The following is a 14514-nucleotide window of genomic DNA, read 5'->3' as shown; positions in this document are numbered from 1 at the left end:
TTACCTACAGGTGGCGGCCGTTCCACACTGATTTTACGGCTGCCATTCGTGCTCTGCACGGAGTTCCGAGACAAGAATCTGGTGGGGAGGGGGAAGGGGGAAGAATAAAATTTTCAGGGTGAGAGGGGTGGGGAAGCGGGGAAAACAAATGTTGTTGGTTGTGTGAATGGTGCGAAGGGGTTAGAGGCCAAATATTAGAAGGTTGGGGTGGAAAGTTCAGGAAGGGAATAAAGTTTTTTCTGACGTTAAATGCCACTTAAATGATCATTGGCGGGATTGGGGAAGGGCCTCCACATCTTTATTAATTGTTAATAAAAATTCATAAATAATGTTCCTTTAAAAATTAAAAGTGATTCTAAGGTCTCAAAGCCCTTTGAAAATGGCCTGTGAGGTGGCATTGGACACCGTTGCCAGGGGTGCGGCAGCCGCCCCCTACACATCTTCGGGGTGGTCGCTCTGGCCACCACCCCCCCCCCCCCCCCCAACCATTTAAATGAGCCCCATGCATAATATCATGGGGGCTCCTTGGCAGCACTTTCGTGTCGGAAGACCGCTGAGTTGAAAGTGTGCTGCCGAGGAGGCGGTGCGCGATTAAAATTAAGCCCCTAGAATATTTTGGCTTAGTGTGAATTACTTGATCCACTTGGGTAATTAACCAAAATATTGTCGGAATGTAGCTCAGCAACAGTGAAATCTGGATTCCTGGACAAATTGTGTTAGCATTGTGAATGATCTTACAGAAAATATTAAATAATTGTGAATTTGATTGAACAAATTTCCCTCGGTTTTTGGTAAAATAACAGACATTAAGTGAAGCATAGATGAGAAAGATTAGACTTTATCTTTAAAAGGATCTACTGTATCATCTGGCAGCTGTAATGTGCTTACATTGCATTGTCTTATTTAACAGAATTACGTATTAAGAGGCAGAATTCATCAGACAGTATCTCGAGTCTCAACAGCATAACAAGTCATTCCAGCATTGGGAGTGGAAAAGACGCTGATGCCAAAAAGAAGAAAAAGAAAAGCTGGGTAGGTTATGCTTTCTCTTGCATGACAGTCAAATATGCTAGACTTGACACCTATAATTTTACAATTCAGTTAAAAGAGAGAGATGTCACTACTGAGGTTCTGAGTTTTCACTATCAGGATTTGAAGTAGATACAACACAGCCCTTCGGATAAAACTTTCAAATTCATGTTTGATATCGCTGTGAAATTTCTTCTTATTCATCTGGTTTATCTATAGCTCCTTGTACACAAGAAATAGGAGCAGAAGTAGACCATATGGCCCATTGAGCCTGCTCCGCCATTCAGTACGATCATGGCTGATCTTGGGCTTCAAATTCCAATTTCCTGCTTGCTCCCCATATCCCTTGATTCCCTGCGAGACCAATTATCCCAGCCTTAAATGTATTCGGTGATGGACCACCCACAACCCTCTGGAGTAGAGAATTCCAAAGGTTCACAACCCTTTGAGTGAAATAATTTTTCCTCATCTCAATTCTGAGACTGTGTCCCCATGTTCTAGATTCCCTGACCAGCGGGAACAATCTCTCAGCTTCTACCCTATCAAGCCCTTTCAGAATCTTGTATGTCTCCATTAGATCACCTCTCATTCTTCTAAACTCCAGAGAATATAGGCCAAATTTACTCAGCCTCTCATCATAAGACAACCCCCTCATCCCAGGGACCAATGTAGTAAATCTTCACTGCACTGCCTCCAGTGCAAGTATATCCTTTCTTAAATGTGGAGACGAAAACTGCACACAGTATTCCAGGTTCGATCTCACCTGTACAATTTTAGTAAGATTTCTTTATTCCTGTACTCCAATCCCCTTGCAATAAAGGCCAGCATGCCATTTGCCATCCTAATAGCCTGCTGCACCTGCTTGTTAACTTTGTGCTTTCCTTGTATGAGTACCCCCAAGTCTCACTGAACTTATCAGTTTCACACCCTTTAAAAAATATTCAGTTTTTCTATTTTTATGACCAAAGTGAACAACTTCACACTTCCCTACATTATACTCCCTTAGCCTGTCTATATCTCTTTGCAGCCTCTCTACATCCTCCCCGCAGCATACCTTTCCACCGAGCTTTATATCATCAGCAAACCTAGATACATTACTCTCTGACTCTTCATCCAAGTCATTAATATAGAGTGTAGGTAGCTGGGGCTCCAGCACTGATCCTTGCGGCACCCCACTATTCACTTCCTGCCAACTTGACAATGCCCTATTTATGCCCACTTTCTGCTTCCTGTCTGATAACCAATCCTCTATCCACGCTAATATATTACCCCCAACACCATGAGTTCTTATCTTGCCTGTTAATCTTTTATGTGGCATCTTATCAAATGCCTTTTGAAAATCCAGGTATACTACATCCACTGGTTCCCCTTTATCTATCCTACTAGTTACATCCTCAAAAAACTCTAATAAATTTGGCAAACAGGATCTCCCTTTAGTAAAACCATGCTGACTTATTCTAATTATACTCTGTTTTTCCAAGTGCAATGTTAATACTTCTTTAATAATAGTTTTCAGCATCTTCCCAATGACTGAGGTTAGGCTAACTGGCCTGTGGTTCCCTGTTTTCTCTCTACCTCCTTTCTTGAAAAGAGGCGTGACATTTGCCAACTTCCAATCTGTCGGGACCATTCCTCAACCTAAGGCATTCTGGAAAATCATAGCCAGCGTATCCACTATCTCTGCAGCTTTCTCTTCTAGAAACCTAGGATGTAGGCCATCTGGTCCCGGGGACTTGTCAAATTTTAGTCCCTCAAGTTTCTCCAATACTTTTTCTCAACGTTTATAAATATCCTTAATTTCTTCACTCTTTTTCACCTCTAGGTTACTGCCTATTTCTGGTATGGAACTTGTGTCTTCTACTGTGAAGACAGACATAAACTATTTGTTCAATGCCTCTGCCATTTCCTCATTCCCCATGATGATTTCTCCTGTCTCTCCCTCTAAGGGACCAACGTCTACTTTAGCTACTCTCTTCCTTTTTATGTACTTAGAAAAGCTCTTACAATCCTATTTTATATTTCTGGCTAGTTTACTCTCATTCTATTTTTTCCCTTTTTATCAACTTTTTGGTGGCCCTTTGCTGGTTTCTCAAACACTCCCAAATCCTCAGACTTGCTATTATTTTTTGCAACATAGTAAGCCTCTTCTTTTAGTCCAATACTCTCCTTAACTTCCTGATTGAGCCACAGACGGGTCTTTCTGGATGAGTTTTTGTTTTTGAATGGAATGTACTTTTGTTGAACACACTCATCTACAACTAAAAGTATACCCTTGTTCCCAGTCTCCTCCCTTCAGGTTCTATTCTGTAACACTGGAGTTTGTTTTAATTAATGCATTCTACTGTTGAGGCCACCAAAGCCTCAAAAGGTTAAACCTTTTACAGTGGAGATGTTCATGTTAGAACCTTTATTGCAAGGGGAATGGAATATAAAAGTAGGGAAGTCTTGCTACAACTGTACAGGGTATTGGTGAGACCACACCTAGAGTACTGCATGCAGTTTTGGTCTGAATGGGCTACCCCTGATCCTAATTCTTATGATCTTATGAACCAGAATTTTGATAATGCCATAGCCATAGTACAGAGAGCTAAAGTTAATCTCACCAATTCCGCAGTCTCCAGTAGTGAGCACATAGGTCAGGGATGGGGCTACAATGTTATAGGATTAATACTCTGACTCATACTCCCTTCGAGTGCTGCTCCCAGCTGCAATTGCGAGAGCATTGGATTTATCAGCTAAAGATAACCTTTTGGGGAAAAAAAATCACATTTGTATTTTCCCCAACTGAAGACTATAGGGCAGATTTATCGATGGAAAATCACAGGCTGTGGGCCTTATGTGTCTTGCCAGCATTGCGTCTCACTGGGAGCACTCCGTTTCAGGATAAGCCCCTGCACGTCAATAGAGATATCTGTAACTTGTTGCATTTTAACTAATAACTTAAACCATTGCGTCCTATGGTCCACATGTAGCCCTCAGAGCCGAAGCAACCCAACTCCTTTTTTCACTTTCTTGTTTCTTAGTTGCTAATGTGTCTTTTTTGAATCTTGTAGGCTTGAAGGATTAGATGTGGTTGCTTTTAGTGCTGCTGCTTCATTGATGGAGGAATCCTAAATCAGAGCACATAAATCTGTTGGTTTCATTGACTTGAGGTGTTTTCAAATTATTGGGAACATGGAATTAAATTTTATATGTAGCTCCCTGATATGCACCATGTATCCCATCAAGACAGAAAGCTCCGAGATCCCTTAATTAAACATTTCAATTATATTTATGTTATATATATTTCAAAATATATAGAATTAACTGCCCCACTTGTTTTAGTAATTTTCATGCTTTAGACTGAAACAGTTAGTATTACTTTATATTATTACGGTAAAAAAGCTACTCGAACATCAATACTTTATTAGTGTAACATTACCCAAACTACTAAATTAAACATTTAAAACGCTTTCGTACAAGAATTAAATATCACTTTATCTCTGCTCACTCTACTGTCCCTGTTTCCCATCTAATATTTCTTGCCTAGTTACTATATTTTTATTAACCTTGCATTTTCCTCTTCTATCTGTTGAACGCCCTCGTTGCTTACCTTTTAAGTTTTAAAATCTTTTACTGACTTTTCTTTTTCTGCGTCCCACCTTTAGGATTACCATAACTGTCAATGATTCTTCTACTTCTTTTGCTTAAAAAAGTGGAGCATTAATTTTGCTTAACTGGGGATATTTTAGAGTGAAATGTGTTGATGATAAATAATGGGAGAATCCATTATGAAAAATATTCTATCAGCCAGTTGGTCTGATAATATGGGGAAACTTACATTTATTAAACCTATTTATTTTAGACAATGACTTGTCAGAGTTCGAAACTGAAAACAGCTTTGTAACAAATGAGTATTATATAGGGGACTGAGGTAACTCTGAGGACAAGAAGCTAGTAAATTAGTTCCAGTCTCTACAACTGATGTCATTCCCATAAAACCTTAAATATTTTCTAATGTTATTGTCCACAGCTGTTGTATGAACAATGACGTCTAACTGCAGTCTATTAAAATTGTTTGTTGATGTCACAGTAAATTTGTCATGATTTTCTGAAATAACTTAATTGCTTTCACTGTTTGAAATAAGAAAACAAAGCACAAAGAAGTTAATGCTTTTAAAAGTTCTGCTTTCTGATGTACATGTTGTGGTAATGCAAAATATATAATTGATAAATGAAATAGCGTTCTATATCTGCCTTTGATAGATGATTAAACAAACATTAGTGAAGTTTATACTAGAACCATACTAAAATTTTGTGGTTAATTTAAGTAAATTGGATTAAACTGTGGTGACATAGCAAAAGGAGAATAGGAAAGCAAAAATATCAAAATCACCAAAAATCCAAATACTGTAGGTGCTAGAAATGTGAAACAGAAACAGAAAATGTTGGACATGCTAAGCTGGCCACTCTTGGTATGGATTCTTCTATGTGGGATACTAATAAACATGGAATTCTGGATTTACTGTCATGTGCTTGAGTGCTGCCTTTGAGAAGAAAGAGAAATCTTGAGCTTGGAACAAACCTGTCCGATTTAGATGAAAGAAAAATGTGGATAAAACTCCTTAATTCACTCACTTAAACAAAGAAGTAGATCTGAAAAAGCAGTGGTCTTGGCTGTTATACAACTGCAGACTGCAAACTAGAATTACCAGTGATATCGGTAAGAATTATAGATAACTTAATGAGATTATTACTTTTAAATATACCTTTTTTACTGGCAGCAAGATAATTAAGTCCTTACAAACTACTGCCCCATCTCCAATCTCCATTTCCTCTCCAAAGTCCTTGAACGTGTTGTCGGCTCCCAAATCCGTGCCTATTTTTCCCAGAACTCCATGTTTGAATCCCTCCAATCAGGTTTCCACACTGACCACAGTACTAAAACAGCTCTTATCAAAGTCACAAATGACATCCTTTGTGACTGTGACAAAGGTAAACTTTCCCTCCACGTACTTCTCAACCTGGCTGCAGCCTTTGACACGGTTGACTACACCATCCTCCTTGACCACCTCTCCAGTGTCATCCAGCTGGGTGGGACTGTTCTCACCTGGTTGTATTCTTATCTATTTATCTGTGGCTAAAATATCACTTGCAATGACTTTTCTTCCTGCTGCTGCATCATTACCTCTGGTGTTCCCAAGGATCTATCCTTAACCCCCTGTTGATTTCTCATCTACAGGCTGCCCCTCAGTGACATCAGCCGAAAGTACAGTGTTACTTGTCACATGCACGCTGACAACACCCAACTCTAACTCACCACCACCTCTCTCAACTCCTCCACTGTTGCTAAACTATCAGACTTTGACCAGTATTGGATGACCAGAAATTTCCTCCAATTAAAGATTGTGAAGACTGATGCCATCATTTTCAGCCCCGTTCGAAACTCCATTCCCTAGCTACTGACTCCATCTCTCTTTCTGGCAACAGTCTGAGATTAAGCCAGTCTGCTCACAACCTTTGACCCCAAGAAGAGCTTCCAACCTTATATTCACAGCATCACTAAGACCACCTATTTCCACCTCCAGAACATCGCCCAACTTTGTTCCTGTCTCAACTCATCTGCCGTTGAAATTTTTATTTATGCCTTTGTTGCTTCTAGGCTTGACTATTCCAATGCACACCTGGCCTGGATTTTAAGGAGCCCTCGTCGGTGGGATCTGTGGCGGGGGAGGGCCTGAAAATGGCCCCGGATGAGGCCCACCACAGACCTTGATGCTGGCAGGGCCGGCCTGATATTACCGGCAGCGGTGAGGCCTCATGGCAGCACCCCCGCTGCTCGGCGATGGGACCATAATTTGAAAATTTAAATCAACTAAAATCATTAATTTAAATAAACCTACATCGCCTCCTAATGTCCCGCTGTGATCATCAGCCCGGTGGCCGATCGGATCCCCGTCCGGGGAAATGAGGCACAACACTGGTGGGAAGGGGGAGGATGCAAGTTTCTCAGTGTGTGTGGAGTGGGGGAGGGGGGCGGTCAAATTAACGTCATGGGTGTAGGAGATGTTGGGAAGGGTTGAAGTTAAAAATTTGTGCAGTTTGTAGCGGGGGAAGGTCAGATTGCAAAGTGTTTTGGAGGGGAAAAGGACAAATAATTAATTGTTATAGGGATGGGAGAGGGGCAAAAGAAATGTATTTATTTATTTCTAATCACTTCACCTTTAAATATTTAAATTTCCCAGTAGGGCTGAGAGCCCTTTAAAAATGGTGTCAGTGCCTGCACAAAGGCAACTGACTCCATTGCTGGGGATGGACAGCCAGCCCTCTCCATGTGATCAGGGGCAAGGGTCGCGGGCGGCCTGCCCCAGCTATTTAAATGAGTCGTCGCGCTTGGAATTGCAGCAGCTCTTTGGCGTGCTATAAAATTCAACCCCTGGTCTCCCACATTCTACCTTCTGTAAACTTGAGGTCATCCAAAACTCTGCTGCCAGTGCCTTCACTTGCACCAGGTCCCATTTACCTATCACCCCTGTGCTCACTGAGCTGCATTGGCTCCCGTTCAAGCAACATCTTGATTTTAAAATTCTCATCCTTGTTCTCAAATCCCTCCATAGCCTCGCTACCTCCCATCTCTGCAATCGCCTGTAGCCTCACAACCCTCCGAGATACCTGCACTCCCCTAATTCTGGCCTCTCGAGCATTCCTGATTTTAATTGTGGCCGTACCTTCAGTTGCCTAGGCCCCAAGCTCTGAAATACCCTCCCTACACCTCTCTGCTCTCCATTTCACTTTCCTCCTTTAAGACATTCTTTAAAATCTACTTCTTTGACTAAGCTTTTGGCCATCTGACCTAATAGCTCCTTCGGTAGCTTGGTGTCATATTTTGTTTTATAAGGCTCATGTGAAGTGCCTTATTATGTTAAAGGCATTATATAAATGTAAGTTATTGTTCCAGAAATTGTCCCTGTGCTCCCCAGCTTTTTCCAAACCTCAAGCTCTCAGCTGACACATCATGAGCTTTAAAAATACTCTCATACTACAGTAATGTTACTGAGATGCATCATTCTGATAAAATGCAATACCAATATGACTTTAGAACACTCTTTAAAAATGAATTTATGTCATGCCTACTTTATTTCATTTTACTTTTAAAAACAAAATTCTGACTTTTTCCGCTTTCACCATATCACCATACACTATTGATCTGGGGCCCATGTACATAAAATTTAGTCCCCGATTGGCTTAAATGTTTCCAAAGTTCAGGTTTTCAAGCCTATGAGGAGATGGGATATTAAAGTTTGACGTGGTCATGCCACCGGTCACACAAGTCAAATTTTGGTGTTCTTTTCTAAACTAGTATGTAGAAGCTCATACTGAATTGCAACTAACATTTCGCACCCTTCCATATTTCTTTGCCTTCCTAATTGTTGCTTGTTTAAACAATGTATGCTAATAGCTGCATCTAGTGATGGGCCTTTAGGGAATTGTGGGTTGCAACTGGAACCAATTTTCCTAGCAGTGAGAGAGAGCTAAAGTGACTTCAGCAAACATTGTTAATACAGGGTATATCACCCTGAACATGTTAATTCAGTTTCATGACACTGTTCTCCCCAGTAAATCTTCCAAGCCATTGCTACTGATTATATAACTGGCACTCATTGTTTGGATAAACTATATTCAGGAGATTTGCTTGGATCTGTACCAGATGCCCTGGATCACATGTACACAGAATTATCAGAAAATCGAGTAGGTTGGAGCACACGCTAATAAAGGATCCCATCTGATTTCTCTTTCATTCATTGAAATGGAGGGAAATCAAGATGGTGCTTGTTTCTGTCTGATTTTCTGAAATGTCAAAAGATCCAGTATATCTGGGCACAGACCCAGAAACATATCTCTCCTTATGTTTGTGAAAAAGTAAAATAATGTAGCATTAGAACAATCACTTGAAACATTCTAAAAGGTGTACTGATGCTGGCATTTACACTTCAATATTGACATTACTACCTGTTGTGAAAAAGTGATTAATTTGAGATTTTCTTAATTTGGGAACTAAACTCTGCAGTGATCTGGATTGAATACAAGTGATGTTGCTGATTTCTGTCAAATGCCAATAGGCCCTGCCAATCACCGTTACTATTTAGAAATGATGCAGTTATGAAGTTGAAATATCAATTCAACTTTCCTTGAAATCTAGTTGTGCTTGCAGAGCAGTCATCAATAACTAAGCAATTTAGTAATATAAAAATGGACCACTGTAATTTTTTTTTTAAAGTTCAGGAAAATAGATGTGTTATTCATAAGCAAGCATTTTGCAATTGAAATTACATTAGACACACAGTTTAATTTCATAATCCAAAATTCAAAAGACATCTGGATTACTAAAATACATGAAAAGGTAACAAGTATTGCTTTGTTTTTCCTCCCATGCTGACACAAACTTTTTTTCAGGTTTATGAGGTAAGTGCTGTCAATATGTCAACCATGCGAAGAAATCACATAATACATCCCGTGTGGATGAGTGCCATCAGACCCATCGAGACTCTTAAAGCACTGTTTCTTACTTTCACAGTTCAGTAGTGATACATGTCCTCATGATTTATTAACTCTTGGTATGTGTGTACTGTAGTATTTCATTATCGTTTGTGCTTTGTAATTTTACTTTGTAAAATTTTTATTATACTATCCAGTATCACTGTTTTGGAATTGGCAGGACTTAAAGTTACTAATTTAATTCCACATTGTTGCATTTTAAAATTTAAAACATTGTAATTATACTTCACAACAAGTGCTTTAAGGGTAGGTGTGACCAATGTGTATGAACAATATGCATCCATTAGTATCACTGTGAACAGAGTGAATTGGATATTTCAATAATGAACTATTTGTTACACTCTCTTTGCTGTTTAAGATAATTTCACAAATAGGGCTGTCATGAATGTCTGATCTGAATTTTTTTTTTATAAATTATTAAATTTGGATTCTTTTTTGTTTCAATCCTCATTGAGAATTTAAGCTTTTCCTGCATTCTAGCTAAGTATACATTTACAGTTGTTGCAAAGGTAAAGTTGACAAATATATGAATAGGAAGGAAGAGAGGGATATGGGCCCCGGAAGTGCAGAAGGTGTTAGTTTCGGCAGGCATCAAGATCGGCGCAGGCTTGGAGGGCCAAATGGCCTGTTCCTGTGCTGTACTGTTCTTTGTTCTTCTTCTAAAGATTAAATGAATAAAATATATGGTGAGAGCAAAAGTATTTGCAACCGGAATCACTTTGTGGTATTGATTGCAAAATTCCCAAATGTCAGAAATCTAATTACGCTATAAGGTAAGTGACTTATTTTGCATAAATGACAATATTATTAAAGACATTTTGTTGACATGTACTGCAACTTTTTAATGTATTCATGTATCTCTCATAATATTGCTTCTGGGTAAAATTGGGAAAAGTGGAGAGTTTTGTATTTAAGATCTTAACACTTAAAAGAAGACAAGCAAGTTGAATTTTAAAGCAAAGCAAAACCTGCTTAAGGAAATAGATAGGAGGGAAGGTTAGGAGGTGAGGACAGGCAGAGTAGGAAGGAGAGGGTGATGAGGTTGGGGACATGATGGGAGTGAAGGGGTGGGTGGGCGAAAGAATGATAAGGAGATTATGGGATTAGAACTATTAAAAGCCAGATTTTTATGAGAAACTTCCTATAATATGTTTCAGATGTAGTAGGTGAGAACCACCTGCAGCAGCCAGATGACATGCTGGATTCATCAGTTTGTCATCCCTCTCCAATCGACAAGCTGATCAAATTGCGATTCCGAAATGAGGCCTAACCATTAAAATTGGTCCGGCTGCAAACTGATTCCGTTGGGGAGGTGACCAAACTGCATCACCCACTTCTGGCCTGGGAAACCAGTCACCCAAAAATTATACCCCATAATCTAACGTCCAAATAGAAAAGTATTATGTTTGTACAAAACCAAAGGCACCAGATTGGAATAGTGCTGATTTTAGAAAAATGAGGAGTGAGTTAACTGAAGTGAGGTAGTAAGATAGGTTGGCACATGGGGCTATGCATCGGGCATGCTATATTTTGGAAAAGGCGATGGCAATGTTGAAAATAAATATAAAGACCTGGGGTTTCTGCTCGATTGTGCTGTTTTGTGGCAAGGAATGGAATTTAATGCTTGCCCCCGTAGTGGGTTTGGAGGTGGGGAGAGCCTACAATCGGGTGGGATGGTGGTGGGGGGGGTGGGGTTTCCCGTCACCATCCTGCCTCCGCTAAAATTTAGTCCAGGGTGGGAAGGCCGGTGAACTGGGTAATTAACCCCAATTAAGAGCCTCTTCTCATCGCAGCCATACTTACCCATGCAGCGGGCAACTCTGTCGTTGCACGGGAAGCACAGTAGGAAAAATCGTGCGACTGCTTCACGGCTCCAGAGTTGGGGGCGGCGGGGGGAGAGTCCTTGTTAAAAGGCACTTAGTGCCTGAACGAGGGACCCAGCATCAGGAAGGGGGGGCCCGCTGAGGGCCATCCTGCTGCCGTTGCTGCCAATGCCCCTCCCCTATGACGCCCACCCTGCGAGACCCCTCCTGCCCTGACCTACCTGAGGTCTGGCTCCAGCGACACTCCTCTGCCTCCAGGAAAGTCACTTCCAGCACCTATGCGATGGCACTGCAGCTGTTGGCCTCTGATTGGTCAGCAGCTCTCCAAGAGCAGGACTTTCGTCGATGGAGTCCTAGATCCTATGGAAGGCCTGCCGCTGTCCACTTAAGTGCCTCATTGGCACTAAATTCCGCAGGCCTTCCGGAAAAGAGGCGACGCGGGGATCTCAGTGTCAGTTTTTCCCAATATCAAGACCTTCGCCGCCAGGATATAATTCCCCAAGGACACTAATAGGTATGATTTGAACATTTTGTTTAAAATTTACGAAGGAACTGACTACAGTAACCCAATCTAACTGTAGAAAATAGCTTTGTATGTTTTTTAAATGTCATTTTTAGTCATTTAAAATCAGTTGACTCCTGGGTGGTGGATTGACACTGTGATTTATTTTTTTTTGTGATAAACCCATTTTCAGCAGTATTCATTAAACTTTACCAAGGTACCACTCTTAAATACATCAAGAAATATTGTTAAAGCAAAAGTTTTTTTTTTTAATTAAGTTTTAAAACAGGTTCCCAGCCCAGAAATCAACCTGATTTGACAGGCTTGGCTTTCAGTCAGATGGGGAGCACTCCAGAGGTGGCCACAGGCCCAGGTAGGTCAATCCACGACCCTGGGATCAGGGGGTCAGGGGCAGTCCAATCCATGATCCCAAGGTGGGCAGGGGTGGATTTGATGGGGGTTGGGAGCTTGGGAGGCAGGAAGAAGCAATCTCACTCCTCCTGGCCCACAAGGAATATTGTGAAGGCCTCTCCACGAGGCAGTCCTTGCTTTGCTGCAGCTGCTGGGTTTCCTGAGGATGGGAAACCCGACCACTATGGTTAAACCTGCAAAGAAAGTTAAATCCATGTTTTCCAACCTCATTAACATATTTAAAATGAAAACCCACCTCCTGGGAGCAGATTGGGTACCAGCCCCTTGTCCCGCCGCAGTAAAAACTGGAAGTGGATAGGCTGGAGCCAGCCTCCTGACACACTTACATTTTTTTTGTCCATTTAATCCCCCCACCCACGCTCAAGTCCACCTGCTCACCAATGTCAAAACTTCCCACCGGGGTGTCTAATTACCTCACCTGCATTTTGATGGTTGTTAGAAAATTAAGGTTGGAGGATGTGGCTACTAAATTAGATGATTAGATAAAGATGTTTATAATTACAAAGGGATGGTACAGAGTAGATCAAAACTATTTCAAGTGTTTGAAAGGATATGGATATCAAAGTAAATGTAACAGCATGAGGACAGTGAGCAGAAGAAACATTATTACACAGAAGTTTAGACATGTGGAATGCACTAGTGATCAGTAATTGAAGCAGAGATCATGTAACCATTTAAGAATCGTTTAGATAGTTGGTTGAAGGAAAAGAGCTATGGGAAGAGGGTAGTCATATAGGAATAGGACTTCTGCTCATTGTGATGATAAACAAATGGACTAGTTAAGCTGCTGAATGGCCCGTTTTCATGTTGTAATTTTGATGTGTGTGAATGTGATAATTAAGTTTGATAACCAATTGAATGTTCATAAAATTTGTTGCAAATCTGGATTTCTATAAATGTAATTAATAATGAGATAAAGTTGTCAAATTAATGAATTGAATTAAGCTATATGTAGAGTAACTGATTAATTTAGTGAGTCAATAACTTTTGCATCTTAGTGAATATTTTAAGCTCATTATAAATTTGAGTGATTAATGTATTAAATGGTGAGATGATATCTGAAGTGTTTTTTCACACACAAGGCATGCTGCTGGGTTGTATTGTATGAGTGAAGAATGAAGATGCAAAGCAGTTCCATGGGGATTTAAACAGACTTAGTGAGAAGGCAAGAACATGGCAGATGGAATATAATGTGGAAAAATGTGAGGTTATGCACTTTGGTCGGAGGAATAGGTGTGCAGAGTAATTCATAAATGGTAAGAGATAAGAAAGTGTAGATACACAAAGGGGCCTTGGTGTCCTCGTCAATAAGTCACTAAAAGCTAACGTACAGGTGCAGCAAGCAATTAAGAAGGCTAATGGTATGTTGGCCTTTATCACAAGAGGATTTGAATACAGGAGTAGTAAAGTCTTGCTTCAATTGTATAGAACCATGGTTAGACTGCACCTGGAGTACAGTGTGCAGTTTTGGTCCCCTTACCTTAGGAAGGATTTTATTGCCATAGAGGGAGTGCAACAAAGGTTCACCAGATGTTCCTGGGATAGCAGGACTGTCCTATGAAAAGTGATTGGGGGAACTGTGCCTTATTCTCTAGAGTTTCGAAGAATGAAACCTACAAAATACTTAAAGTGATAGACAGGGCAGATGGAGGTAAGGTGTTTCCCCTGGTTGGGGAGTCTAGAACCAGGGGGCACAATTTCAAAATAAGGAGGAAGCCACTTAGTTGCTCAGAGGGTTGTGAATCTTTGGAATTCTCTACCCCAGAGGGCTGTGGAAGCTCAATCATTGAATATGTTTAAAGCAGAGATTGATAGATTTCTAAATAGCAATGACATAAGGGGATATTTGATAGTGTGGGAAAAAGGCATTGAAATGGATGATCAACCATGATCGTATTGCGGTGAGGTGAAAGTGACTGCTCTTGACATCAAGGCAGCATTTGAATGCATAAGCCATCAAAGAGCCCTAGCAAAACTGGAATCAATGGGAATCGGGGGAAAACTCTCCACTGATTGGAGTAATACCTAACACAAAGGAAGATGGTTGTGGGAGGTCAATCATCTCAGCTCCAGGACATCACTGCAGGTGTTCCTCAGGGTAGTGTCCTAGGCCCAACAATCTTCAGCTGCTTCCGTAATGACCTTCCTTCAATCATAAGGTCAGAAGTGGGGATGTTCGCTGATGATTGCACT

General features: G+C 40.7%; 1 protein-coding gene across 10 annotated transcripts in view; it reads left to right on the top strand.

Annotated features, from left to right (window-relative positions):
* Positions 1 to 14514, top strand: part of LOC137383841 (neuron navigator 1-like) — a 719754-nt gene that overhangs the window by 623652 nt on the left and 81588 nt on the right. For all 10 annotated transcript variants that reach the window (XM_068057140.1, XM_068057137.1, XM_068057136.1 and 7 more), the window contains one exon: positions 911 to 1032. In XM_068057140.1, coding sequence (XP_067913241.1) covers positions 911 to 1032 — 122 coding nt within the window. The remainder of the gene's footprint in view (positions 1 to 910; positions 1033 to 14514) is intronic.

This window comes from Heterodontus francisci, chromosome 25 (genome assembly GCF_036365525.1).
Source record: "Heterodontus francisci isolate sHetFra1 chromosome 25, sHetFra1.hap1, whole genome shotgun sequence".
Lineage (NCBI taxonomy): Eukaryota > Metazoa > Chordata > Chondrichthyes > Heterodontiformes > Heterodontidae > Heterodontus > Heterodontus francisci.
Note: the sequence above shows the minus strand (reverse complement) of the source record. Positions and strands in the feature narration are given on the sequence as shown.